Source organism: Bactrocera tryoni, chromosome 4, assembly GCF_016617805.1.
Source record: "Bactrocera tryoni isolate S06 chromosome 4, CSIRO_BtryS06_freeze2, whole genome shotgun sequence".
Lineage (NCBI taxonomy): Eukaryota > Metazoa > Arthropoda > Insecta > Diptera > Tephritidae > Bactrocera > Bactrocera tryoni.
This window is the reverse complement of record NC_052502.1, coordinates 18,356,790-18,383,055: the sequence shown is the minus strand read 5'-3', so window position 1 is coordinate 18,383,055 and position 26,266 is coordinate 18,356,790. Positions and strand designations below refer to the sequence as shown.

Below are 26,266 nucleotides of genomic sequence, written 5' to 3'. Positions count from 1 at the left end.
ATAACATAAGAAAAAGTGTTAACTTTGGCTGCAATGAAGTTATTATAGACACCTCTATGCATTTCTCATGGTCTAAAAGGATACTTGTCATGAGTTTGATTGGTTAGTTTTTATGGCGGTTATATGATATAGTGGTTCGATATGAACAATTTCTTCAGAGAATAAATCGAGACAAGAACTCACGCCGAGTTTCGTGAGAATAGCCTTTCGAATAAAAAGTTTTTCATATAAGGACTTCATTTGGTTCGGTTAATTTGTATGACAGCTATATGTTATAGTCGTCCGATCTGAATAATATATTTGGATATTGTAGGGCTGCTTTGCAGAATAGTTCATGTCAAATTTTGAGAAGATATCTTGCCGTATGAAAAAGTTTACCATTCAAGGAATTGATATTGATTAATCAGTTTTTATGGCAGCTATATGTTATAGTAATCCGATCTAAACAATTTCTTCAGAAAATGTTGCAATACATTAGGAAATAATTCATGCCAAATTTCGTAAAGATAGCTTTTCAAATAAAAAAGGTTTTGATATGAGGACTTCATTTTGATCGGTCAGTTTGTATGGCAGCTATATGATATAGTGTTCCGATCTTAAATATTTCTTCAGGGAATAAATCGATGTCTTAGGCAATAACTCACGCTGAATTTCGTGAGGATAGCTTTTCGAATAAAACAGTTTTTCATATAAAGACTTCATTTTGAGCGGTCAGTTTGTATGGCAGCTATATGCTATAATGGTTCGATCTGAACAATTTATTCGAAAAATGTAGAGCTCGATTTTTAAAAAGTCTACGTGAAATTTAGAGGAGTTATTTTGTTGCAAGAAAAGGTTTAGCATACAAGGATTTGATATTTATTGTATGACAGCTATATCTTATCGTCGTCCGATCTGAACAATTTATTCGGAGATTATAGCGCTGCTTGGGGTAATAACTTATACAAAATTTCGTGCAGATGTCTTGTAAAATAAAAAAGTTTTCATTACAAGGATAATTAGTTGCATTTTCACTTTGTAAGACAGCTATACTATATGTTTTAGGGGTCCGAAATCGGTGATTACGACAAATGAACAGCTCCCTACAGAGTAAAGTAGTAGTAAAAATGTCAGATCGATTCCTCCTGCGTGTTACAAACTTCATAGCATACTTAATATACACTGTTCAGGGTATAAATATAGTATTTTTTTTATTTTTTAAAGGTGATGACCCAAACACATCCATATGTGAACCTATAAAATGATATGAATAAAGATTTTTAACTTCAATGAATTATATATATTAATGTGGCTACTACATTTCACTTTATTGCACTCATCGAAAACAATTTTGCAGTAATAACATTAATTGAGTGTTTACCATGTAAAGGCCACTCATATCGTTAACAAGCGTAACCAACAAGTTATTTTGTGAATATGGTAAACATATGTATTGAGGTTATGCAAATGAGTGTAACTAGTACCTCAACTAAAATCAGAATTGCATATGCTATGATTAATCAGATATCCTTCAAATAAACAGATATACGGTATCAGTTAATTAAACCTCGTAACTCGAGTAATGTACACGTTAACGTGTTTTGCTTAATTTTCACATTACAATCTTGCATTAGAGCACTGCTAAGCAAATAGTACATGCAACCTACAAATGCTTCGTTGCAGCAGAGAGGCACTATTAATGACCGCTGAGAATCATTACTTCCTAATTGGGGCGAGAAATTTATGTAACTGACAACTCTCTCAGGTGCATGGACTGCGCTTACATGAGAGTTGAGCTAATAGTGATGAGTGAAATGTATGAATACTGTTGGGAGAATGGAAGTGTTTATAATATCGTTCAATAGCATGCAACAATTCAATATAAATGTGTATAATTTGCGTTACATGAGCTTTATTACTAAATAAGGCAGTGCGCCTCGGCATATCAATATCCGCCAAGTAAAACAGGGAGAGAATGATTATAAACAGTGTGTGAAGTTGTTCCATTGGATTAGACAAAATTTTTTTGTTTTGATATGTGGCAATGGCTGAAAAATCATTTCCTTACGAAATTCAGTGAACCGCATTTCAGATAGGTGTGGACAGCATGCGACAAACTGATCCCAAAGTGAAAAAGTCTGCACAGAAAGTTGTGTTGTGAATGGAAAATTTGAAAAGCGAATCAACAACGATTATTATATAGCCTTAAAGACTTAATAAACTCCTCTCCAGGCGTTTTCTTTTAGGGTATTTTCATTGAAATCATGCCTTCAGTCACCTGCTTGAAGCGGAACCGTCTCCTAGGAGCAACAAGAGGCCCTTCCTCAACTACGTCTACGACACAAGACAATACGCTGACCAGACTTCGGACGCAACTAAGTTCAGACATGGACTGAACGCTATTCGCAGAGAAGCCATAAAAATCTTCACCGACTCCCTCTCTTTGAATGGCGTACGTGGAGTTAAACTATCACTCATTGTAGACAACGAGCTCAAGTTGCCGCGAGAATGGAGAATGACCCTTGCACAGCTTTGTTCTGGATACTGTAGCAGGTTAAACTCTTACTTATTTAGAATCGACCCCGACATATCAAATATATGTTGAGCATCCATAGAATTTTCGAAAGACTCCAACTACTATTTTGCATGCCTAGCGAACCCTAAACATCTAACACCGCTCTCTCTATGGTCCGACCACGCCGAAACAGAACGTTTCCTGGACATACCATTGGATGACCTCGATAGCAACTTATCTGAACCCTACCACCGTAACGGGGACTAGATAACCATTAGAACAACAACAATATTATATATCCTTACGGGAGCATTTGAAAAAAAATCGCGAAAAGACGGCTCTGTTTCAGACCTTGAGATTGGTACCGAAGAGAAGGTTAGAGTGAACAAAGACGTAACGGCAGGAAAGTGCAGAAAGCGGCAAGGTTGATGAGCTTGGTAGAACAGTTACGTTAGTCTATGAAGAATGGATTCGGGTAAAGGCTCCGTTGGCTTCTTAGGGTTCACTACTAGATGGTTGGGCTTCAGAACTGCTCAGACAGCGTTGGTCAACTACTGGCAGATTTGTAATCGCGATGTGTTTCTGACGCAGGTTAAACCGTAAAAACTCTAATGAGTTCTTTGCCGACAACAAAGTTCATATTTAAATGGCTGTAGCAGTTCTAACTGGACACTGTGCGATCGGTTGGATTGAAAAATACGTATATAATTATCTCCACACTTTCTTCTCGCATATAACGCCTTTGCCAGAACAAGGCTGAAAAAGCTTGGGTTTCATACTTTTAGGCATGCACGTAAATTATCGGAAATAAAACCAAAGCACCTAAACAGATTTGTGAAAGGTTCAAGGTGCTTTGTCGATAGCTGATATCCTACCACAAGAGTTTTTCATTTGGCTTCTCAAAGGAGTGTGCACAGCAGTCTAAGTATGATCCCACGCCATCCTAAGCTGACCTAACTAACTAAGAGGTAATTCCGAAGACTTAAACCCATTTGAGTAACAAACTGCAAAGGTCTGAAACCTAAGGAGAAAAAATTTATAAAAAGCAAGGGTGGATAAGCAGAAGACGTCGGTACCGTGAATGAAATGCATAAAGTTTTGATAAATTCAACAATTTTCTTCTGAGCAGCCTCAAATCACTAACTGATTGAAGCCAAACGCGGTGTATTCTTACAGATGGACCATTTAACTAAATTATTTTCAAAAATTCCTAATTTTTTTTAGTTTGAAACTATAATTGAACTGCTTTTTATTTGTATTTTACTTACTTGTAATCTTCGGTTTCATATGTATGAAGAGGGCAAGCCGAGTAGCATTTATGTTCGTGCATAACCAAATGATGCTCACAGCTGGTGCAATAGTCGGGACGATCCTGACACGAGGCGCAGTTAGCTTCGCAGGGCACACAAGTTTTGTTGTCATAATCTATGGAAAGGTAAACATATACAAAATAAATGATTATTGACAAAATTCTAGGCAATTTATTTTTAAGAAAACGTTGTCGAATTACGGAAAGATCCTATTTTCTTGTATTAGAAAAGGACTTTCTAGATTTGAGGTATGTGGATCAGTAGTCACGCTCTTTTAAATAACCAAATATTACTAGGAAATACTACTTTTTTGATCGAAATTTTTTTGCGAACTATTTCCGTGAGTTATTCTTGAGTTATCTATATTAGAAAACTGATAATAGATTCGGCGTTATCCCCCACTTACTTTCATAGTAACCATCCGGACAGACTTGCAAACACACAGCCAGATCGACGACATGCAGATGAGCTGGCGCACATGTCAGACAGCTGTCCTGTCCAGCACCAGCGCAAGTTTCGCAAGACTCATGACAAGGCCAGCAAACGCCGCCCTGATTGGGGAAGGAGCGTGGTGGACAGCGGCTGACACAGGTGCTGCAAGGCAAGAAAAAAGTTTTGTAATAAAATTTAACAAATAATTATATTGTTATCTTGTACTCACTTATCTAGCCGATAATGCTTGCAGGCGACACATTGCGTCGGGCCACGGCCATAGCAACCCTGTGAATCACATTCGGGATCACAATCGTGCAAAACTAGCTTGTTATTCGAGTCAGCCATCACGTTCTGGCGCTGAGGTGTGGGTATATTGTGGCCATCTACGGTAGCGACTGCTTGTTCGGGATTCGAGCCGGCGCCGGTGAAGAGATTTTGGAAGTTCAGATAGCCAGCAAATTGATCGGCATTATAGTAGCCACCCTCGTTAGGTGGTTGACCCAAATCCGACTCGGTTGGATAGGTGTAAGGATTAACGCCAGCCGAAACGCGCATCTGTTGCTGCATCAGATCGCTCTTCAAGCGCATAGGCTGCACAGCGGTACCGTAAAAGATCAGTTGCCACTTGGAGAGTATGCCTGGCTGATTGACGCGCCGACGTCCACCATTTATCACTTGCAATGTCCAGCGTCCTTCAGCTTTTTCGCCCCAAAAGTGCACACTCAAAAAAGGCCAATCATCAAAGTTTGACTTGACAATGTCACGTGGTCGCTCGAACAGCAGCGTGCTGGTCGTGCCCATTGGCGAAGTGAGCAGTATGCGTAGATTGCCACGCGGGAAGAAACGCAAGGTGATGCGACACTGCACATGCTCCAGATAGCGTACTTCATTGATCGTGCCCGCACAACCATTCACATCCATGTGCGTGGCCAGCGTGTAACCGTACGAACCCTCAATTTTACGATCTTCATTATTTTCACGCGACTTGCAGATATGCTGCGGCGGTACAGTAGTCCATTGCTCGGCCAAACTAACCATGGCGCCAGCATCCATTAGACCATAACCGAACTTATGACTGTACTTTCGCTTGACACCATTCAAAATCCAACCACTCTCCTTCTCCAGCGGACTGGGGCGTGAGGTGTAGACGACGAGATATTGCATATCACGCCAGGTGAGATTGGGATTGGCTTCGAGTGCGAGTGCGCAGATGCCTGCAGCCAATGGCGCAGAGGCGGAAGTGCCAGTGTGTTCGACAGTGCAAATATGATCGGGTCGCAGGCGTCCATCCATATCGACGGTGGCAACGCTTTTATCATGGCCTGGCGTGCCGGAGCTGTAAGTGGTGGCGAGTGTGGAAGAGCATTCCTCAAGGTACCAGGGTTTGAAACTGAATGATGGTGCGGAAAAAGAAAAGAGTGTTAAATTAGTGCTTAGTAATAATGATGAAATATATATGAATTTATCTTAGTAAGCATCAACTATGGTATTAACTTAACTGAACCCCCTCTTTTGTGTTAGAAGAAGTGTACCTAAGCATCGCTTCTTAACATAATGTAATTGGTCGATTCTTCTCTATTTCTCTCTCTCTACCTCGTTTTGGTGTGAAGCATTATCCAAAATATTTAAACAGTTAGTAAAACAAAGTATTGAATCCTAAATCGTTTCTGAGGGTTTAAAAGGTTGAAACTTACATCCGGCGGAATAGTATACCAGTCAAACTACTAAAGAATTTCCCTTGGCTTCCGAGAGCAATATTCAATTAAGTAGCCAGGAGGGTCACTTTACTCAAATACTTTACATCGCAGCATACACGAGATCGGTTTACAGAAAGGCGAAGAGTGATATGCGAATGCGAAATGCCAGTAGTTTTCGAAAGTTGAGAACAGAAATGAAAATAAAATCGATTACTAATTTCAGGAGGACAACCAAGGCTAAGTCTAAGGTGATTCAGGAATTTGATTCTTAATAGGCGTTTGCTTACCATGTGAATACTTGAGGCCTTAGCATATAATTTTTAAAAACTAGGAAAAAGTCTTCTCTTCCTTATACTAAGTAGATAAGGTCTTAATTGATGTCCTGAGCCAGTTTAAAATCGTTTCAAGTCTTGTCTATGCCAAAAAAATAAAGGAAACTATTTATATACACTAAATTTGCGTAGTCAACTATTAATTCAACCCCATGGTATGTAAAGTACTTTCGCCTTTGCACGGTGCATCCTGGTTAACGCTAAATGACCTGCGGCCTTTAGACTTATATGGACTTTCGACCTTTTGCCTGATACGGACTTTGCTGGTCTATTAAACAGATTGGTTTAAGCCTTTATCTGGTAGCCGAGGTATTCAGATACCTGAATATATAGGGGTGACACCTGAAAAAGGACTGATGTGTTCAAACCAAGGCTACCTCCGGCGCGTTAAAACCATGAGAGGCCTCGGAGTAACATCTTTTCCAGTCATCATTAAGTTGGTGTGGTAGATGAAATCGATAACTAGTTCTTTCCGCTGGTCTGGTAATATAACTTTGAGACAATTATGGCGACACCTTTTCCGGTAGATGGATATCGGCTCTGACCGAGGACATTTAAAAACGTGAATAAGTATAATATCTTTCATAAAGTCTAGCGAGAATGAAATGCGTAACCAATCTTAGCGAAATTAGACAGTCTCTTCGGTGAAAAACCTATCACCTAAGGCGGCGAAATAGTCCTCTGAAAAGGGTATTGGCAAAAGCGTAGAAGCCTGACACATCGTCGAGAGGGGCAGTAACTTAGTGGGAGTTGATAGGAATCTGCCGACAGAAACGATAGGTAAAGCGTAATTGGGAAGCCGATTCTCCAACAATTGTAAGGAAACCTCTGCTGCGGAAACTGCCAGCGAAAGCTATGGGCCCCTTGGCGGCAGCTAAAAAATATCATCGAGGATTATTTAATTGATATTGTTCAGCACGCGCGCATGTTATAAAAATTCAGTCTGACGCATAATGTAAAGGATATATGGAAGGAAGTTAGGTGGAAACATCTTAACTCAAAGCACTTCGTCGATTTATGAAAGTCTTCATAAACAATTTTATAGTAAGTCCAGGTACCACAACGTACCGGCATTATAAATTGTCAACGTGAGATGCCTATTGGGATTTACCTATCCTCTCGGAATAATAATTTTTGAGCGTGGCAATCATTATTAAAAATTTATTGAGCTAAATGGTATTGTTAATCTAAAAGGAGACGAAGTCGAACCAAAGCGATTGAAGTCCCCAGATACCGAATATATGGATCAGAATTCAAATTGAGAGCTTTTTTATCGAAAATATTGGACAATGTGTGAGATATATAATTGAAATTTGGGGAGAATCCTTTCGTGACAATGGTTTGTCTGTGTGTCAAAAAAGGGATAACTCGGGTGAATACTTCTCTTAACCCCCATATACCTAATAAAACGATTTTCGAACTTCCATGTGACTTTATACAGCATATATTGGCCAACAAGTGAGTTATCTTAATAAAATTGAAACAGCGTGTTTTTGTTCTAACGGTTCATATTTGTGCTTAGCATGAATAAAATCGGGTTAAAAGTCGCCCTAGACCCAATATAACTAACAAGTCTTATGCACTTGAAGCTGCTTCTTGCTTTAATCCTTGCAAGTTGTAAAAGTATGAAATATTAGGTTATACCCGCTGTAAGCCCTTTCTCACGGGTTTATATTACAGCCGTAATGTGCAAATAAGACGGAAGTTAAAAAATATACCGTTAAGCTCTTAATTGGCAATTAACAAGCACGCTTACAAAAATATCGCAATATATGTTTATCGCACTTACTTTTACGCAATTTTAGGCATATTATACAATATCATTTTATATTATATATTTATTATTATTAATGATATGGTTGCGGTTACACACACAGACATACACGCACACACTTGTGCTTGTTGCAATTTTCATTTTAAAATGCCATAAAGCCGCTCATTAATTGCCAATTAAAAATGAAGCTAACACAGTGACGTAAGCTACATGCTTAATTGCGCCTAAAAGTAGGCCAGCACACACACACAGGCACACTACTTTAGTGTCGCTACAGACTGGCAGCGCTTAAGCGAAAATTTCTACCTCAAAACCAATCATTTTAAATGAGTATAAATGTGAAATACGCACAAATATTGAACAAATATGCAAATTGCTTTCATTAAAAAAGTGAAATAATAACGTGGAGGCAAATAAATGATATTAGCAATAGTTATGCGCCACCTCAGCGCACTCGAGTGGAAATTTCAAACTTTCATTTAAATCATTCGGAGCAAAATTTCATGCGCAAAATACACAAATACTTTCGAGTAATTTCCATAAATTGCAATTGTGTGTTTAAAAAGTATGAATATGTATATATTTTCATATATTTAAACTGTTATTTGTCATTTTTTGTTTGTTTATTGGTTTTTGAAATTTCACTCTGCTAGCCACCCACAATTGGGCGCTGCAAATAGCAATTTTCATTTTGGCCATAATTGATTTTAGTTGCATATATGGTTCATTGCTCGAAAGCAACAACAACTTCAATGTCAATAACAAAATTATTAAAACATTTTTGTCGAAAATAAATAAACTGTTTAATTGTAAAGTGTGGCGTCGTAAATATTTTACTATTTACTGCGGTTCAAGCACCACATATTGCCCACAAATAAATCCATACAGTTGTGTATACCTATGTACTTAGAACTGCAGTAAACATATATGCGACTAGTGATGATTGTAGTCAGTCAAGCCAATAACTCCAATATTCAAAGTTGTATTTATTCGGTTTTACAACGAAATGAAAATTAAACAATCTTTGTCATAATTTTGTGTAATAAACATTTATGTTCCACAAATATGGATATCTACTTTATTACTGTTGGCACAAATAAATAATAAAAAAGTAGAAAAAAATGCATATTAAATGCATTTGAAGAAAATTTGCTGTGTTAAATATTTTTCGTTGAAATTTTAATCTCAATCTCAATCTCAATCTTAATATAAATGGCAATCTCTATCTAAATCTCAATTTTATTTTGAATCTCAATTTCAATCTTAATCTTAATCAGTCTCAATCCCAATCCCAATCTCAATCTCAGTCTATGTCTCAGTCTCAATGTAAATCTCATTCTCAATCTTAAGTTCATTATCAACTTCAACCTCATTCTCATTCCCAATTTTAATGGCAATCTCAATTTCAGTCTCAATGCCAATCCCAATCTCTGTCTCAGTCTTAATCTCAATCTTAAGTTCATTATCAACTTTAATCTCATTCTCATTCTCAATTTTAATGCCAATCTTAATTTCAGTCTCAATCCCAATCCCATTCCCAATCTCTGTCTCAGTCTCAGTCTAAATCTCAATCTCAATCTTTGTCTCAGTCTCAGTCTCAATCTTAATCTCATTCTCAACCTCAGTCTCAATCTCAATCTTAAGTTCCTTATCAACTTCAACCTCATTCTCATTCTTTATTTTAATGCCAATCTCAATTTCAATCTTAATCTCAATCTCAATGTCATTCTCAGTCTCCATATCAATATCAATCTCAATCTTAATCTTAATCTCAATCTCAATTTCAATCTTAAATCAATCTCAAAATCAATCTAAATGTCAATCTTAAGTTCTATCTTAATCTTAATCTCAATCTTAATCTCAGTTTCAATCTTAATCTCAATCTCAAAATTAATCTCAATGTCAATCTTAAGTTCAATTTTAATCTCAAACTCTATCTGAATGCCAGTCTCAATCTCATTCTGAATCTCAATCTCAATCTTAATCTTAATTTCATTATCAACCTCAATCTCATTCTCAATATTAATCTCAATCTCAATTTCAATCTTAATCTCAATTTTAATTTCAATCTCAATCTCAATCTGAATTTAATCTCAATCTCAATCTCAGTGTCAATGCCAGTTTTAATCTCCATCTTAATCCCAGTCTTATACTCAATTTCAATCTCAGTCTTAATCTCGATCTCAATCCCAATAATCCCAAATTCATTCTTAATCTGTGTCTAGATTTCAATCTCTATATCTTCCTTTTTTTTATCCTACCTTCGTCACTCCATTTTTGCAATCTCCGCCCCTTTTTGGACTATCTCCGATAACTCGCTTATTTACATGTTAATCATTTATTATTCACCTACTCACACATCACAGGTCAGGTCAATTTGCTTTAACTCACAACCTCCCTAGCATTCACTTCCCATCACCCCCAAATGTACTCATTTTCACAAACTTACCCGCCTTGTGTTGCACTCGAAATGGACAGTGTGAAAATGGAATTCGTGTAGCCATCACAATTGCACGAATCCGTGTAGCGACCACCATTGCCCGATGCCCAAACGAATATGGAACCTTTGCCTTGTCGTCCGCTGGTGACGCCATAGATGAAAGCACGCCGCGCCAACGGCCCAGGTCCGTCAACAGTTGAGCCGTCGTCCTCGGGACCCCAAGAGGCGCTGTAGATGTCAATATGTGATGGATTTAAGCTCAATGCCTGCGCCTCGACCACATCATTCACTTTGCCATCCAACATGCGGACGCCTGCAAAAGTGAGAACGCAAAATGAAGTCAAATAAAATAGTAAATGCCTTCGGCAGCGAGCTTAATTTATAAAGTAGATATGGGCAAATAAGAAGTAGGTGGCGGAGGAAATTGAGTTACATAAATAAAACCGTTACATAAATAATATTCGCTCGCTCAGGCAAGTAATGCATTTTAGTGTTGTAATGGACCAACGCTGTAGTATTCACATGTTCTTCCTTATAGGTCAAAATTAATGTAGTTTGCCTGTAGAGGCATCTCATGCCATTAGTTTAATTTGTGCGCTAATAGATGATATTGCGGCTGTAAGATGACATGTGGCAAGCTTTTCTTGTAGTCTTAATGGTTTTGACTGTGCACTGAGTTTTCACTAATGTAACCAGCTTCCATGAAAGAAATCAGTTTTGGTATATAAAAAGTACTCGATTTACTTACCGCCAATACTCGCATTATATGCCACGCCTACGCCGCAATAGTTGTTGAAGGCAACCGCTGCCACTTCACCCGCACATCTGGTGCCGTGTTTGTTGTCACCGTTATCTTGTGGCGTTGGATCCGAGTCGTTACCGTTAATATCGAAAGATGCATCAGGGTCCTGAAAATGTAAAAAGTTTTAGTTTAGATTTGTGTACTTATTTTAGATCATATTTTGTATCAGTATCCTATATAACACATTATAAAACCAGGAATAAGTTTTTTCAGTTATTCACTTTTATATAATTTGATTATATTTATACTAGACTTTCTGTCTAGTAGATGGAAAGTTCAGTATAAAAGGTAAATATACTACACAGTAGTAAACACTTAATAAGAGATCAAATTTAAGTTAAGTTTTGTTCCAAAACTTGTTGCTACTTTAAATATCGAATGTTCGAGAAGATTCCTGTAGGCAAAAAACGGAAAAGCTTCCACAAAGGCGACTTTTTCGTCAGTAGAATTATTCAACATAAACCAGACCAGGTAGCAATGACTTGGTACCAGATCTCGACTACAAGATATATTTATAGGAATCTCCCAATCCAGCCCTCTGAGCCCCTTGCGAATCACTATCGATGAGTGTGGCCTATCATAGTACTGATGGATCACATTTTTTTTCCTATTGCCCAAAACTGGCGCATAGTATATGATTCCCTGCCGAACTAACCGAACAAATTGTCACCTCACCGCAATTTGACCATGTTTTTATACTCTCGTAACAAAGTTGCTAAGGAGAGTATTATAGTTTTGTTCACATAACGGTTGTTTGTAACTCCTAAAACTAAAAGAGTCAGATATAGGCTTATATATACCAAAGTGATCAGGGTGCCGAGTAGAGTTGAAATCCGGATGTCTGTCTGTCCGTCCGTCCGTCTGCCCGTCCGTCTGTCCGTCCGTCCGTGCAAGCTGTATTTTGAGTAAAAATTGAGATATCATGATGAAACTTGGTACACGTATTTCTTGGCTCCATAAGAAGGTTAAGTTCGAAGATGGGAAAAATCGGCCAACTGCCACGCCCACAAAATGGCGGAAACCGAAAACCTATAAAGTGTCATTACTAAGCCACAAATAAAGATATTTAAGTGAAATTTGGCACAAAGGATCACATTAGGGAGGGGCATATTTGGACGTAATTTTTTTGGAAAAGTGGGCGTGACCCGACCCCCTACTAAGTTTTTTGTACATATCTCGGAAACTACTATAGCTATGTCAACTAAACTCTACAAAGTCGTTTCCTTCAGGCATTTCCATATACAGTTCAAAAATGGAAGAAATCGGATAATAACCACGCCCACCTCCCATGCAAAGGTTATGTTGAAAATCACTAAAAGTGCGTTAACCGACTAACAAAAAACGTCAGAAACACTAAATTGTACGGAAGAAATGGCAGAAGGAAGCTGCACCCAGGTTTTTTTTTGTAAATTGAAAAAGGGGGGGGGGGGTTGGTGCGCCCACTTATGGACCAAAAAGTATATCTCAGGAACTACTAAACCGATTTCGATGAAATTCGGTATATAATATTTTCTTAACACCCTGATGACATGTACGAAATATGGGTGAAATCGGTTCACAACCACGCCTTCTTCCAATATAACGCTATTTTGAATTCCATCTGATGCCTTCTCTGTATAATATATACATTAGGAAATGAAAATACAATTCAAAGTACACAAATTGATCTAATATAATAATTTTACAGCAAAATAAGAAAAATATGTAAATTATTATCACTTTTCTCACAATAATTTGGTTGTAGCACGTGCTATGTGGAACGATGCCTCGTCTTGTTGGAACCAGATATTCTTAAGATCAACTTCTTCCAATTAAAGCCATAAAAAGAGCAAGCGGTCAGGCGTTCTTGCAAACTGTCCCTTCCAAACAACTTTATCTCAAACTTTATTTATATGTACTAATAAGAATTAAAAGCATTTTACTATTTCAATGGGAAACTAGTTATTAGTAATGAGAGTTATGCTGTCACGAAAAAGGACGCGTATATGTTTTCAGATTCTATATTGCATCTAGGTACTTTGGGAAAGAAATGTTTCCCACGAGCAGTTTCTCTTGCCTACCTTAAATATAGCAATAATCAGTGCCATTTAAATTGAGACGTATCTCCAAACTCTCAGAGTTCTATTTAAAAAATCTTTTGAAAGAAACTTGTTGTGAGTCGCAATGAAAAAAGAGAACTAAAATTTGCACTAGAGAGCATCCATATATTCAGGACGCTATCTATTCGCTGAATAGACAGATACCGATGCGCGTTTGAGCGACTATGACAAAGCAATCAAAAATAAAATGGAATGGATACGAGCACTCGCACACATACATACACACAACCTCTGAACTATAATCGATTATTTCAGGTTTTAAAATAAAAAGCACCGGAGGATGCCCCACTAAGTGTCAGGCGTGGTGGATGTTTACAGAGCTGGAGTGGGCGCCCACACCCCCTCATTATTTGTGCTCAGCTGTAAATATGTTTTTAGCGTTGGCGCTAAAATTTATTTACGAAATCATTTGGGAAATCAACGAAATGAATTTCCACTCCGCTTTCAATACAGCGCGATGCCATTTGTTTCAACAGCAGCCTGAGTATGTTTGTATGTGTGGGTTTACTGTGTTTACTGTTACCTTTCTGTGCGCCATTTCATAATGTTTCCTATTTTGCGGAATTTTTTTTGCCATACTCCGCCATATTTCCTTTGTCATTTTTGCTATTTCAGATAGGAATTTTGTGCGCGCGAATGACTATTGCGCTGCGCTTTTAAGCTTTCATATATACACGTGTAGTGTGTAGTGTGTGCGTGTATGGGTGTTTGCCGTGAAACGTATATTACCGTTATTGCCGCTGGCGGTTTGGCAATAATTCTGAAAACAATCAACTCTTGAATGGGTCATTTATATTGTGGCAGTAAGCAAAGGTGAGGCTTATGTTAACAAAAAAGATGAAAAAAGGGTAGAGAGGATGAGCAGCAGCAACTAAAATTTAATCATGAGAGTGTGTTGGTGCATTGGCGAAATGGCGCAGAGGTGCAGAGCACAGCTGCAACACTTTGCAATCCCACACTTAATCATCTTTACACTTCGCTCTTTAAATTATTGCTTTTTATAATGATTTCAGACATTTTGGGATTTGGGAGTTTTATTTTTTCAAAGTTTTTGAAGCAATAGACGATTTTAGTTGTTCTAGAATTATAATTTAAAATTTATAAAAATAGTTAATGCGACTGGTTGAACACAAAATGTGTTTTGAAATTTTGGCCACTGCAAAGGAAAAAAATTTTAATGATTGCAACTTAGCTTTTAATTAAAACACGCATTGAGTATTCGCATTGAAGACTATTCCAGAAATTGACTTTGACAACTGTTTCGAGAATTGAAAAAAACGTTGGCACCAGTCTATTAAGGCCAAGGGGAAATATTTACAGGGGGCGACATAAATTTTGTAGAATGTATCAAGAATTTTAAAATTATGAACAAAGTCTTACTATTTTTTGCCCACAGTAGTATTGTATTAAATTCGGTTGGAAGTGTCTTTAAATGAAGAAACTTATGACAGTAAACAACATAAACCCTGTAAAAAGGCTCATATTTGATATTACACTGAATAGCCTCTTGTGTTTATCGGCTGTGCCACTTTCGTGCTTCTCTTAAAGAGTGTTAGCTAAGTCCCATCTCTGCCTACGCCATTTTCAATACAAGGTTGATTAGGAAACTAACACTTTTTCGTTTGATAGCATATGTTTTGTACTATATTACTTACTTCTGCCATAAATTCTGTTACAAAGTTAACAAAACAAAGATTGCTATAAACGTTACACAAGTGTTAAAATTGGGTTACCAGCCAGATACTTTAGAAAGCGTGATAAAGCTGTTAAGCAATAGCCACTTCGAAGGAGAACATTGCTTCATTGAGCAAGGTTTTATTTCCAGCACATAATGAACAACCATCCAGCAGTGGCTTAAAAGAAATATCCTTGGTTTCATAGCTGCAGGCGATTGGCCGACTGAAAGTCCAGATTTAAAACCATTGGACTACAGTTTGTGATCGAAGTTGGAGGGCATGACCTGTCGAATACTCCACAAACATTTGAAGAGACTCAAAAATCTTTGGTTCGAGTTTGAAAGAGGCGACCATTTTGAATAAAACTTTGTACATCGCTCATTTGGTAACTATATGCATTATTACTTTAAATTAACTTTATTAAATTAATTTAAAAAAATGTATCATACTGTGATTTTTATATCGGCCTGAACTTGCGACAGAACCTATGGCAGGACTAAGTATAATATAGTTATGAGCATCGAATATTAATAGAAATAAAAGCATCATCAATCAAGAATCTTACTGGCATCGTTGGAATATCGGAATTATCAGTGAAGACCACTTTTATGGATCATTTGGGTCTAAGAAAAGTTAAAAAAAACAACGTCACGGGAACGTCTATGAAACAATGCTTGCGATGAGTCTTGGATCTATGCTTACGATCCGCATAGAGATGATCAATCGACCGAATGTCCAATGGCAAAGATGAGCCGAAGGTGAAAAAATCACGTCAAAGCAGGTCAAAAATCAAGGTTTGTGAAAGTATTCTTCGATTATAGAGCTGTGGTGCACTCCGAATTCCCTCCGATAGGCCAAATTATCAAAAAAGAATACCATGAAGCTATTTGTAAAAAGGGGCCGAATTATGGGCCGACAACTCTTTGATTCTTCATGCCAAATTTTTAGCCAAATTCGTTCAGCAACCACCGTTTCCACCTTATTTATTTCCGTATGACTTCTAGCTATTGAGCAACAAGCACTCCTTAGAAGCCTTTTTGAGTCAATTGAAGACTTTGCACACATTGATGTTATAGCGTTATATAGACTATAAAATGACGTAGGGTGCATATTTTAGATGTTAGTGATAATTGTATACTTGCTGTTTGTAACCTACATCTCAAGTATTATTTCCTGCTCGAACTTAATCCTTGCCACTTGCTTTATTTTGTATTGTTGGTTTAAAGTTCTTTAGAAAAATGGAAAATGAGTAAAGCAAACCAACCATGTACTAAACCGAATACAGTAAATAATATTTCCAAAAAAACTTGTACTAATTACGACTTAAAATCACATAAAAGTTGACACACTGATGGAAACCCTCATTCTCATTCATAAGGAATTGCTTTATTCAAACCTTTTCGTAATCAAAAATAACAATAACATTTAGCAGACCAGCAACAATGCATTCTAACATTATGCAATTTGTATAATTCCAAAAATGTCAAAAAAGAAATAAAAATAAACAACAATTTCTCCTACAAACAATTTAGGGACATGAAAGTATCATTTATACACTCGATGTGATTTTCAGATATTTCCAATCCGATTGAATTACTTTTCAATCACATTCTTTCGAATTTATGCTTTATGCCCTTCTTGTATTGCCTATTTTTCTGCCTTTGTGACACCATTATCCGATTTGCAGTTAAATATTATTATACGCCATTACTCATAATCGAGCCGCAAATAAGGGAGAGCAAGCAAACGGCCGACGTAATCCGATAGCACCGAAAATATTTTCACTAAGCTGACCGATAAACGAAAGCAATGTGATTAGAGGACGGTAGACCCAGAGAATAGAAGGGCGAGAGAGAGTGGCAAAGCAAGTGAGAGGAAAAGTGGGGATGTGGTTGAAAGAAGGACAGATAAATGTACAAGGCTGCCAAATGAGCTGCGCAACTGCTTGGAAATCACGTGATTTGCTTGCAAAAGTCTACATTTTTTAAATAGAAGGCAGTGCAGGAATAAACACAGACAGATATACTCACAAAAGTATGAAGTTACAAAGAAATAGCGACAGCAGAGGAAGACTAGAAGCTGCGATGGCACAGCAGTAGCATCAAAACAAAGTGTAATGCAAAGCAGATGATGCGAGGCGCCACTTTGTATTTTTGTATTTGCATATATATGTATATGCATGTGTGTGTGTGATTTGTATTTATGTGATTACGCTTTAACGCCTAGAAGTATGCTGGCTTGTTGGTTTTCTGGCTGATCCCTTAGATATCTTGCTTACAAACAATATTATTACAAGGCTGCTTTAAATGACGGCAAAGCAAGCAAAATACCGTTAAATAAATAAAATAAAAATGAAAAGCCTGCAAGCAGTGAAGACTAGACTGGCCACAATACCGCAAGCCTGCAAATGACATTTGAGAATATGCCAAACAAAAAAAGACGGTACTGATGACTGCGGTTAACCGTGTGCAATGTAAATTGAAGCAAAAACGGTGTATTGGGGTGTTTAAAAAGAGGCAGGCGCAAAAATATTGCCACTGCAGATAATGAGGTTGATTTGAGTGTTTATTTTTCGTTTATTTGCGATAGAAACTTGCTAGTTGATAGTAAATATTTTGAAAGGAGGCAATAGAGACGGTTTTTGTTTTCAGGAACCGTGGATATGATTAGAAGCAAAACGTTTAGCGTTGAAACGAAATGGAAAAACCTCAAAAAAACGATAAACATTGAGTTTTAGAAAGTTTTGTTTGAAGATTTTCCTTTTTTAGAGCTACAAAAATCTCACTGCCTACCGGTCAATGATCAAAAGGTTGACTGTTTTGAACGAAATAAGTAGATAGGTTTTTAATGAAACAAAGTTACAGAAAAATTTTTTTTAAACTTCCTATTGAGTTAAAACACTTTTAAGCAATATCTGTGCCACATTTCCATTAAATTATTGTAAATGATGTTTATAGAAAAGTTTTATAAGAACATTTTACAATGTATAGCGCATTGTTAAGAGGTTAGGTGGGTTTGAAAATTTCAAAAATTAAAAAATTAATTAATTTATTAATTAATTCATATGAGCCTGTAGAAAGTTCTGATGTTAACGGAACGACACATTTTCTCCGAGGGCTCTCCGCAAATGACCTCGTAATGACCGAGTTTGGAATATTTTAAATAATATTTAATAAAGAGTTCACATAATATATTTAATTTTTATGCGAAAAAATATATATGTTGAAGACAGGCGTTTCCTGCTCAAGGAAGCCATTTAACCTCATAAAATCTATAGAATTTCAACTAAGTTAATCACATAATAGAAGGCCATACAGATGTAGTGCCTGCCGATGCAAGTAAACTAACTCCTTCATGGGTTTATGGACACTTGGCCATTGCTATATATTGGGTTGTCAAAAAAGTCTTGCGGTATTTTCGCTAGTTGGCGCTGAAAGCGCGTAGTTCTAGTTTTATCGCATCGAGTCATGCTATACCTTTTTGAAAAGCTCATTTCACGCGCTAACACGTGTTTGATTGATTGACGTTTCTTTTAAGTCGTTCGTGAGTTATACTACTACTACGATAAAGGCAAAAATGCATCTCAAGCCGCCAATAAAATTTGTGCAGTTTATAGACCCGATACAGTTTCCACTTCCACCGCACAACGATAGTTTCAACGCTTTCGTTCTGGTGTAGAGATGGTCGAAGATGCGCCACGCTCCGGAAGGCCTGTGGTCGAAAATTGCGATAAAATCGCTGAATTGGTCGAAAGAGACCGGCATAGTAGCAGCCGTAGCATCGGTCAAGAGCTGGGCATGAGTCATCAAAAATTCATTTCAATTTCAATAAAGAACAAGAAAAAACGTTAACTTCGGTTGCACCGAAGCTAAATACCCTTCACAGGTGCATTTCTGTTAGTAACTATGTGTTCAGTTTGTATGGAAGCTATATGCTATAGTAATCCGTTCTGAACAAGGTTTTTAGAGATTACATTGTTGCTTTAGGAAATAATATATACCAAATTTCGTGAATATATCTTGTCAAATGTGAAAGTTTTCCATATAAGTATTTGATTCCGATCGTTCAGTTTGTATGGCAGCTATATGTTATAGTGGTCCGATATCGGCCGTTCCGACAAGTGAGCATCTTCTTGAAGAGTAAATGACGTTTGCAAAATTTCAAAACGATATCTTAAAAACTGAGGGACTATTTCGTATATATACAGACAGACAGACAGACGGACATGGCTAAATCGACTCCGCTCGACATACAGATCTTTTATATATATACTTTATAGGGTCTCCGACGATTCCTTCTGGGTGTTACAAGCTTCGTGACAAACTTAATATACCTTTTTAAGGGTATAAAAAAAAATATTTTATTTCTTATGATTTTTTACGAAGAAAAAAGTCATATTACAATTTCTGAAATAGTTAATGCATCTACATAATGTCAAGTAAGAACAAATAAAATTGAGACCGTTTTGGAATATATGTAGATTAGGGTGTTTTTTTTTTTTTTGAACTATTAATTTTTTTCAGTCCTGAATTAAGGCTGCATGGAATTTTCATAGCTTTTTCATTACATATCATCTATGAAAATTCTATAAAGCCTTACTTAAAAAGTCGAATATATCGAGAATTATTAATTGGAATGATAGCGATTTTGACCTCGGACATTTTTTGTAGCAAATAAAATTTCGTACAATTTTGGCATGCACATTTTTTCTATAGCTCTTGTCATTTACGAGATATATACAAAAAAATACGAATACCGTGGAAAAATCATGTTTAGAGCCCCGTACTACCTCGCCGGTGTGAGTTTCGACTTTGTCGCAATGGGCACTTTTCTACAGTGTTCAATTCTGAGGAATATGTGTCTAAAGTCAAAGCGATGCCTCTGAGCTATAGAAATTTAAAGATAAAAAATCAAGATCTTCGCGTATTTTCAATGGAAAATTTTTACATGCCTTGGTTCAGTCCCTAATGTTAATATTAAGGGCTCAAATTTTCAGGGAATTTCTTTAGGGTATTTCCAAGGAAATTTCATAATAAGACTGAAAATATGAATAGTTCAAAAAAAAAAAAAAACTTCATAACGTATATGCTTAATTAATATTAGTAGAGAATTACCAAACTTACTTTATGAAGATAATAAGCAGCTGACTGAAGTTATATACAATGTTTGTAATTCTAACAAGCTGTCACTTTAATAACAAGTATTCCCTCAGTTACTAAAAGCACTCAGTGAAAGTCTCTGATATATATTATACATATATCTTAATTAAACCAATCCAACCTTCTCTTCTATATATTTAATGTCTTAATCAAACCAATCCAAACCTGTGACCTTCTATTTGAAGTTCTTTTATATCGTTCTTTTGTATCAAAAGTCATTCGCAAGCTTTCGAATTAAGTTTTTTAAGTTTATGTTTAGTTTATCTGTATTTAGCTTAATATTATATAAACTTTTTTAAAGTAAAAATTAAAAGAATGAAAAGTGATCTAAAATTATTAATCATATTTTTCCTTGCTTTCTAGAGACTTTCAGAAGTCAGGACTTTGCTCAGTAGTAGCAATGAAAAGTAAATATTTGTTTGAGTGTTATAGCAAAAACCATCATATTATGATAAGAATAAGCCGAATGCCACATGTAAATGCTGCAACTTTGACCATTTCTATGCAAATTTGGAAATATGAGCAGCGTCACGCCGAGAGATAACCAGTTTGTATGGCCAAAAACAAACACAAATAAATAAGTAGAAGAATTATAAAAAATTTGAGCAACTAAAGGGATTATATCGCCAGCGAGACAGACTAGCAAGCAAATAAATAGGCGATTATGCGAAACAAAGTGCAATGATTATGCGGCAGAGGCGAGTAAATGACCTGCCATGCACACCCAAGGCCCACAAGTCTTTTGTACACTTAACATCAAGTAGACATGCAACTTTAGAATTAGTAGCGTCGGCAGAAAAGTAAAATTTCAGCTGCGCACAAAAAAAAATACAAAAGTAGTTAAGCTTTAAAAGGCATTAATTGCAAAAGTTGCGCATACGCCCTGCAGCGCCTATGCCCGATGCATGCCTATGCGCGACGTAACCACTTGACGCTCCAGCGCAAGCAAATCTGTTTTTGATTTAGATTCAAAGCGAATTAAGTTGTTAGACTTTTTCAATTATTGTCTGCCATTACAAGTGTACGGTAAAAGTTTTCGAATGCTCGAAAGACTTAAAGTTAAAGCTGAAAACATAATTTCGCAAAGCATTTCAATTCACATTGAATTCAGTTGTAGAATTATAAATAGACAACATTGTAAATATAAATGTGTAGGTACTTACATAATTTTGCGCAAGGTCAGGATGATTCGTTTGTATGCCATCGTCAAGTATGGAAACAACAACGCCTTTGCCGGTGTAGCCTTTCTGCCAGGCGGGCCCGATATTCATATCGAGACCATCTTTGGCGCCACCATTCTGTGGTGTGCGGTGATTGATGTTGTTTGTTGGTTGTTTTTGTTCATTTTTGTTGTTTTTTTGCCGTCATTTGAATTGAAGTTTTCGTTTGGAAATAGCAGTATATGCGGACCATATGTAAATGAAATGTCGTCATGTATAAAACAGAGGGGGAGAGAGCATAAGAAATGGAAATATATGTTAGTATAACGTTATAGGAACTGTAATTTTTATATTTGGCATGTAGTTGTGTAGTATTCACTTTTACCATATTTTTTTTTAAATTATAAGGGAAGGCATCATAGTCAGCAAGGGTTTATAGTACAATTTAGTATAAGCAAACTGTTTCTATGTAACAACATTAGTATTTTATTTGAATATAATAAATTAAAACGCACACTATTTACATAAAACACTAAATATATATGATTTATTTGAGTTTTTATTCTTAAATTAATTTACTTAAAATATAATACCAACTCTTAAAATACATTTAGCAGTAGTTAGGGTTAAGAGCAGATATATAATATTTGTACACGTTTGAAAATCGCATTGATGCTTATTTATATTTAAATAGAACTTCAATTTTCCGCTCTTTGAGGTTTTAAATTAATCTTTTTCGAATAAAAATAATTTTATTTTTAACAATTAAATTTTATACGGAATAAGTTAAACAGCTTAAACAGCGCCACATGGGCGGAATTTTAGAATTTCCGAGTACCTCAATGCTGCGGTGTGGAGCTATCTTAGTAATAGAAAACTGCTGTACCAAACTAGAGAGGAATAACGACAAATACTTGTAGAAGTTACATCAAGAGTATCACAAGGGTCTATTTTAGGCCCAGACCAGTGTATATACTAAACCTACAAATGACAGACAAATCTTATTTAACCGGCTACGCGGACGACCGGCAGCAGTAGTTACAGCCCGAGACAAAGGGGCAGCCCGAAGAAAGCTGCATCAGTCCATGATACGGACACAAATAGGGCCTGACTCACATAACCTCCATGAGTTTAGAATTGGCTGAGCAAAAGACAGAAGTCTTGCACATATCCTCGTATGTACTAGAAAAGTGGAGGAAAGTATATCTCTCACCGAAGTGAATTGTGAGATTAATTCTCAGCCGCAACTAAAGTGTCTGAGGGTACACAGAATACACTGCTGTTAAAGCGAATAAAATCTTAAACGCTATTTCAAGAATGATGGCAAATAAAGGCTGCACTATGAGTTATCAGTGCTTTCCGAACAATATAAAGTAATAGTACGATGCCAATTGACATATACGAGCGGGTATACAAGCGGTCAGAGCCGTCTATAGGAGCCAAAAGAGAAGAGAGAGAGTCCAAAGCTTAACTACATGGCAGCAATGGTAACAAACCTCACCGAAAGGATGGTAGACCCACAGAATTATACCAGATATCTATTCGTGGATAGACAGACCTGGAAGCTGGATTTCCACCTCAGCCAAATACTAAGTGGACATGGATGCTTTAATAACTATCTACTTGTATGCAGATTCCACCTACATTTCGGGGCAAATGATAAGCTTTTCTTTCAACTTTTTGCAACTATGTATTGTTTGTAATTGTAAGAAAACACCGAATTATCGATTTTAGGTTCTGACAAAATATAGCAATAAATTACATTAAATCAAATTAATCAAAGTATATTAAATTAAAATTAATTAGATTAAATTAAATTAATCAATTAAATTGAATTATCGTAGCGTAATTTAATTCGATTTTTAAAAGATATTAAACTAAATTAAATTAGATTAAATTGAATTAAATTAAACTAAATTAAATTAATTTAATTCGAATTAAAAAAAAATTAAATTAAATTAAATTAAATTGAACTAAATTAAATTAAATTAATTCGTTTTTTAAAATAAATTAAATTAAATTAATTTAAATTAAATTAAATTAAGCTAAATTAAATTGAATTAAACTAAATTAATTTAATTCGATTTTTTTAAAAAAATTAAATTAAATTGAACTAAATTAAATTAAATTAAATCCATTTTTTAAACGATATATTAATCAAATTTGCGTTAATTTTGTAATGTAAATCTTTTCAGAAAAATTCAATACTATTCTCCGTAAAGCTGTAGATAACTGCACTCTTAATAATTGCTGAAAAAGTATATAGGTATAAAAAAAGAGGAAATTTCTCGACATGAAATATTCAATGCAATCAAAGCTTGTTGAATTTCTTTTCAATCGCCCGCAGCAACTTAACTCGACAATCATAAATGCATTCATGCTTCGTCTTCCCCGTATATGTTGCTTGACCGAAAAATATGAAGGCAGACAATCGCGTAAAATGTACCTTAATGGCAGTGCCATATACTTTTTGCACAAACTGTCATGCACATTCTAATAAACGAGTATAAATAATTTTTGTGTATTCCCTTTTAGCGCTTTCATCTTTTATGCTTACTTTCGCGATTGCAACTTGCTGCTGGTCTTCGGCGTCTGCTTATTTGTGCGGCTTAAGCATATAAATCTTGGAGCAGCGTAATGCCTGCGGGTGAACTTGCCATTTGCTGTGGGTAACCGCACCACTGAAAGTAGCGAGCTTCTTTCTTTCTTCCTTTTTCTACTACTTGCAGCACTTTCTCACAGTTTTGCACACTTTTTCTCTCGGTTAAAACTTTGCAAGCGCCTGATGGCAAGGATAATATGACAAGATCCTCACAACAAAGCGTCGCTCTTTCTTTGCGCCTCGGCAGCGCCATTGTGAATTTGCTGGCTTTGCTACCTTTGGTTCGCTTTCTTCTTCGTCTGCGCTCGCTTTTGTCACTTGCAACATGTGCAGTTGGTGCATGTATTCTTGTTGTTGTGCCTGCTCTTGCAGCATTGTGGGCATTGTCAAGTTGGTTTACCTTCTTGGTGTAAAACTACAACTTAGCCACGCGCATCAGAGTTGCGCCCTCATCGGGAGGGGCAAGGGGACTGCATTTGCTGGCAATCTTTATTTATATTTTGTTATTTACCTTTTCTTGGCCCTCAACTGAAGCCTCTGATTTATTTCTTACTCTTTGTGGATTTTCTTTTTCATCGCAGGGTGTGTGTGGATTCTGTGAGTGAAATGTTGTTGGTTTAGCTTTGTTTGGCTGTTGGTTTAGTGGCATTGTCAAATCGAAAATCCAATAAATCTGATGAATGCGAGAGGACTTTCCAAGGCTTTAGTCGCCTTTGAGGTGACGAGAGAGTGAAGAAGAATTACAACTTGCAACGAGTTGGAGGTGAATTTCTTTTATTGGCGTAAAATGACTTGATAGTTTGAGCATTCTTAAGAGGGAGTTTTTTTAATGCGATAAATTGAAATGAAATTTAAAAAAATTAATTTAAATTAAATTAAATTAAACTGAATTAAACTAAATTAAATTAGATTAAATTAAATTAAATTAAATTAAATCAAACTAAACTAAATTAGATTAACTTAAATTAAATTAAAATGAACTAAATTAGATTAAATTAAAATAAATTAAATTAAACTGAATTAAATAAAATTAGATTAAATTACATTAAATTAAAATCAATAAAATAAAATGAAATAAATAAAGTAACCAAACCGCAAATTATAAAAAGTCAAACCAAACACTCTTCCAAAAAATTAGAAAAAGGTTCAAGTTGTTAGGTGTTTACTGTACTTAACTAACAGGTAATTTTACCTACCTGTCTGATGAAAAAAAAATAATAAAACATTACATCAAACCCAAAAATATGAGATAATTCAATTTTTCTAAATTAAGCGCCGACTTTTATGCAACGTATTTTGTACAACCATTGCAATTTATATACATAGAAATCCATATTGTTGCCTACATTTAGAGAATCTTTAACAAAAAAAAAAATTAGTGCATAATTTCCACACACAAGTGACGCTTTGCCAGGACTTACACCATACTTACACTTGTATTGACTAGCTAGTTAGGGAAATGTTTACAAAAACAACACCAAATTAAACTTAAAAAGTATTTCCGCTATTATCCCGCCAAGTACATCCCATTAGGGTGAGGATTGAAGTAAAAACTAATAAAATAAAACAAAATTTCTTACATACTTCACTCACCAAGTACCACTGTTCCTTGAATAGAGGATCAGGAAAGATGTTATGCGATGTGGCAGCGCGATATTGTATGCGTGGAGCGCGTGACAATAAAGCCGAGCTGCTGCGCGCCGACGCAGTCGGGTGATATGCTAGGCGGGAACCGGGTGCGCTGACAAAACCTGCGCCCGGCCTTATCACATCGTAAGGGCTGTAGCCTGGTAGAGTGGTATAGGAACCATCACGTTTTTTGCGCAACTTTTCGTGCTGTTGCTGCATCCATCGAACCTGTAAGGAATTTGAGGGTAAAGAAGAATTAATAAAGTTAATAATTAATTTATGTGTGTACAATAAAAAGTATTTGAACTATAATTTGAGATTCAAGGTATTTGAAGATTTGTATAAAAAACGCGTTTTTTTTCTATTAAAGCGCCTAATGGTAGGCAACACTTTTTTCTTATTGTATTTTGGAAATTTTGTATTTTAGTTAAGTATAGTATTTCGTTGTAATTAAGATTTGCTTGAAGTACTCACCTCAGGTTCGGAATTTAAGGCGCTATGGTGTTCGCTACTGATACGCAAAGAACGTTTAGCGACACGACGATGGTGGAAGAGATAGTAGTCTTTTAAGGAACCAACCTGCAAATGAAATAAAAGAAATTATTAAAATATTTGCAAAAATCCATATTTTAACATATTTTAATATTATTCGATTTA

General features: G+C 36.1%; 1 protein-coding gene across 3 annotated transcripts in view; it reads right to left on the bottom strand.

Annotated features, from left to right (window-relative positions):
- The window catches only part of LOC120773986 (furin-like protease 2), a 392,069-nt gene that overhangs the window by 49,822 nt on the left and 315,981 nt on the right, over positions 1-26,266 (bottom strand). For all 3 annotated transcript variants that reach the window (XM_040103245.1, XM_040103246.1, XM_040103247.1), the window contains 8 exons: positions 26,084-26,188; positions 25,574-25,837; positions 21,382-21,516; positions 11,231-11,390; positions 10,492-10,795; positions 4,466-5,629; positions 4,211-4,398; positions 3,763-3,919 (listed from right to left, as the gene is read on the bottom strand). In XM_040103245.1, coding sequence (XP_039959179.1) covers positions 3,763-3,919; positions 4,211-4,398; positions 4,466-5,629; positions 10,492-10,795; positions 11,231-11,390; positions 21,382-21,516; positions 25,574-25,837; positions 26,084-26,188 — 2,477 coding nt within the window. The remainder of the gene's footprint in view (positions 1-3,762; positions 3,920-4,210; positions 4,399-4,465; positions 5,630-10,491; positions 10,796-11,230; positions 11,391-21,381; positions 21,517-25,573; positions 25,838-26,083; positions 26,189-26,266) is intronic.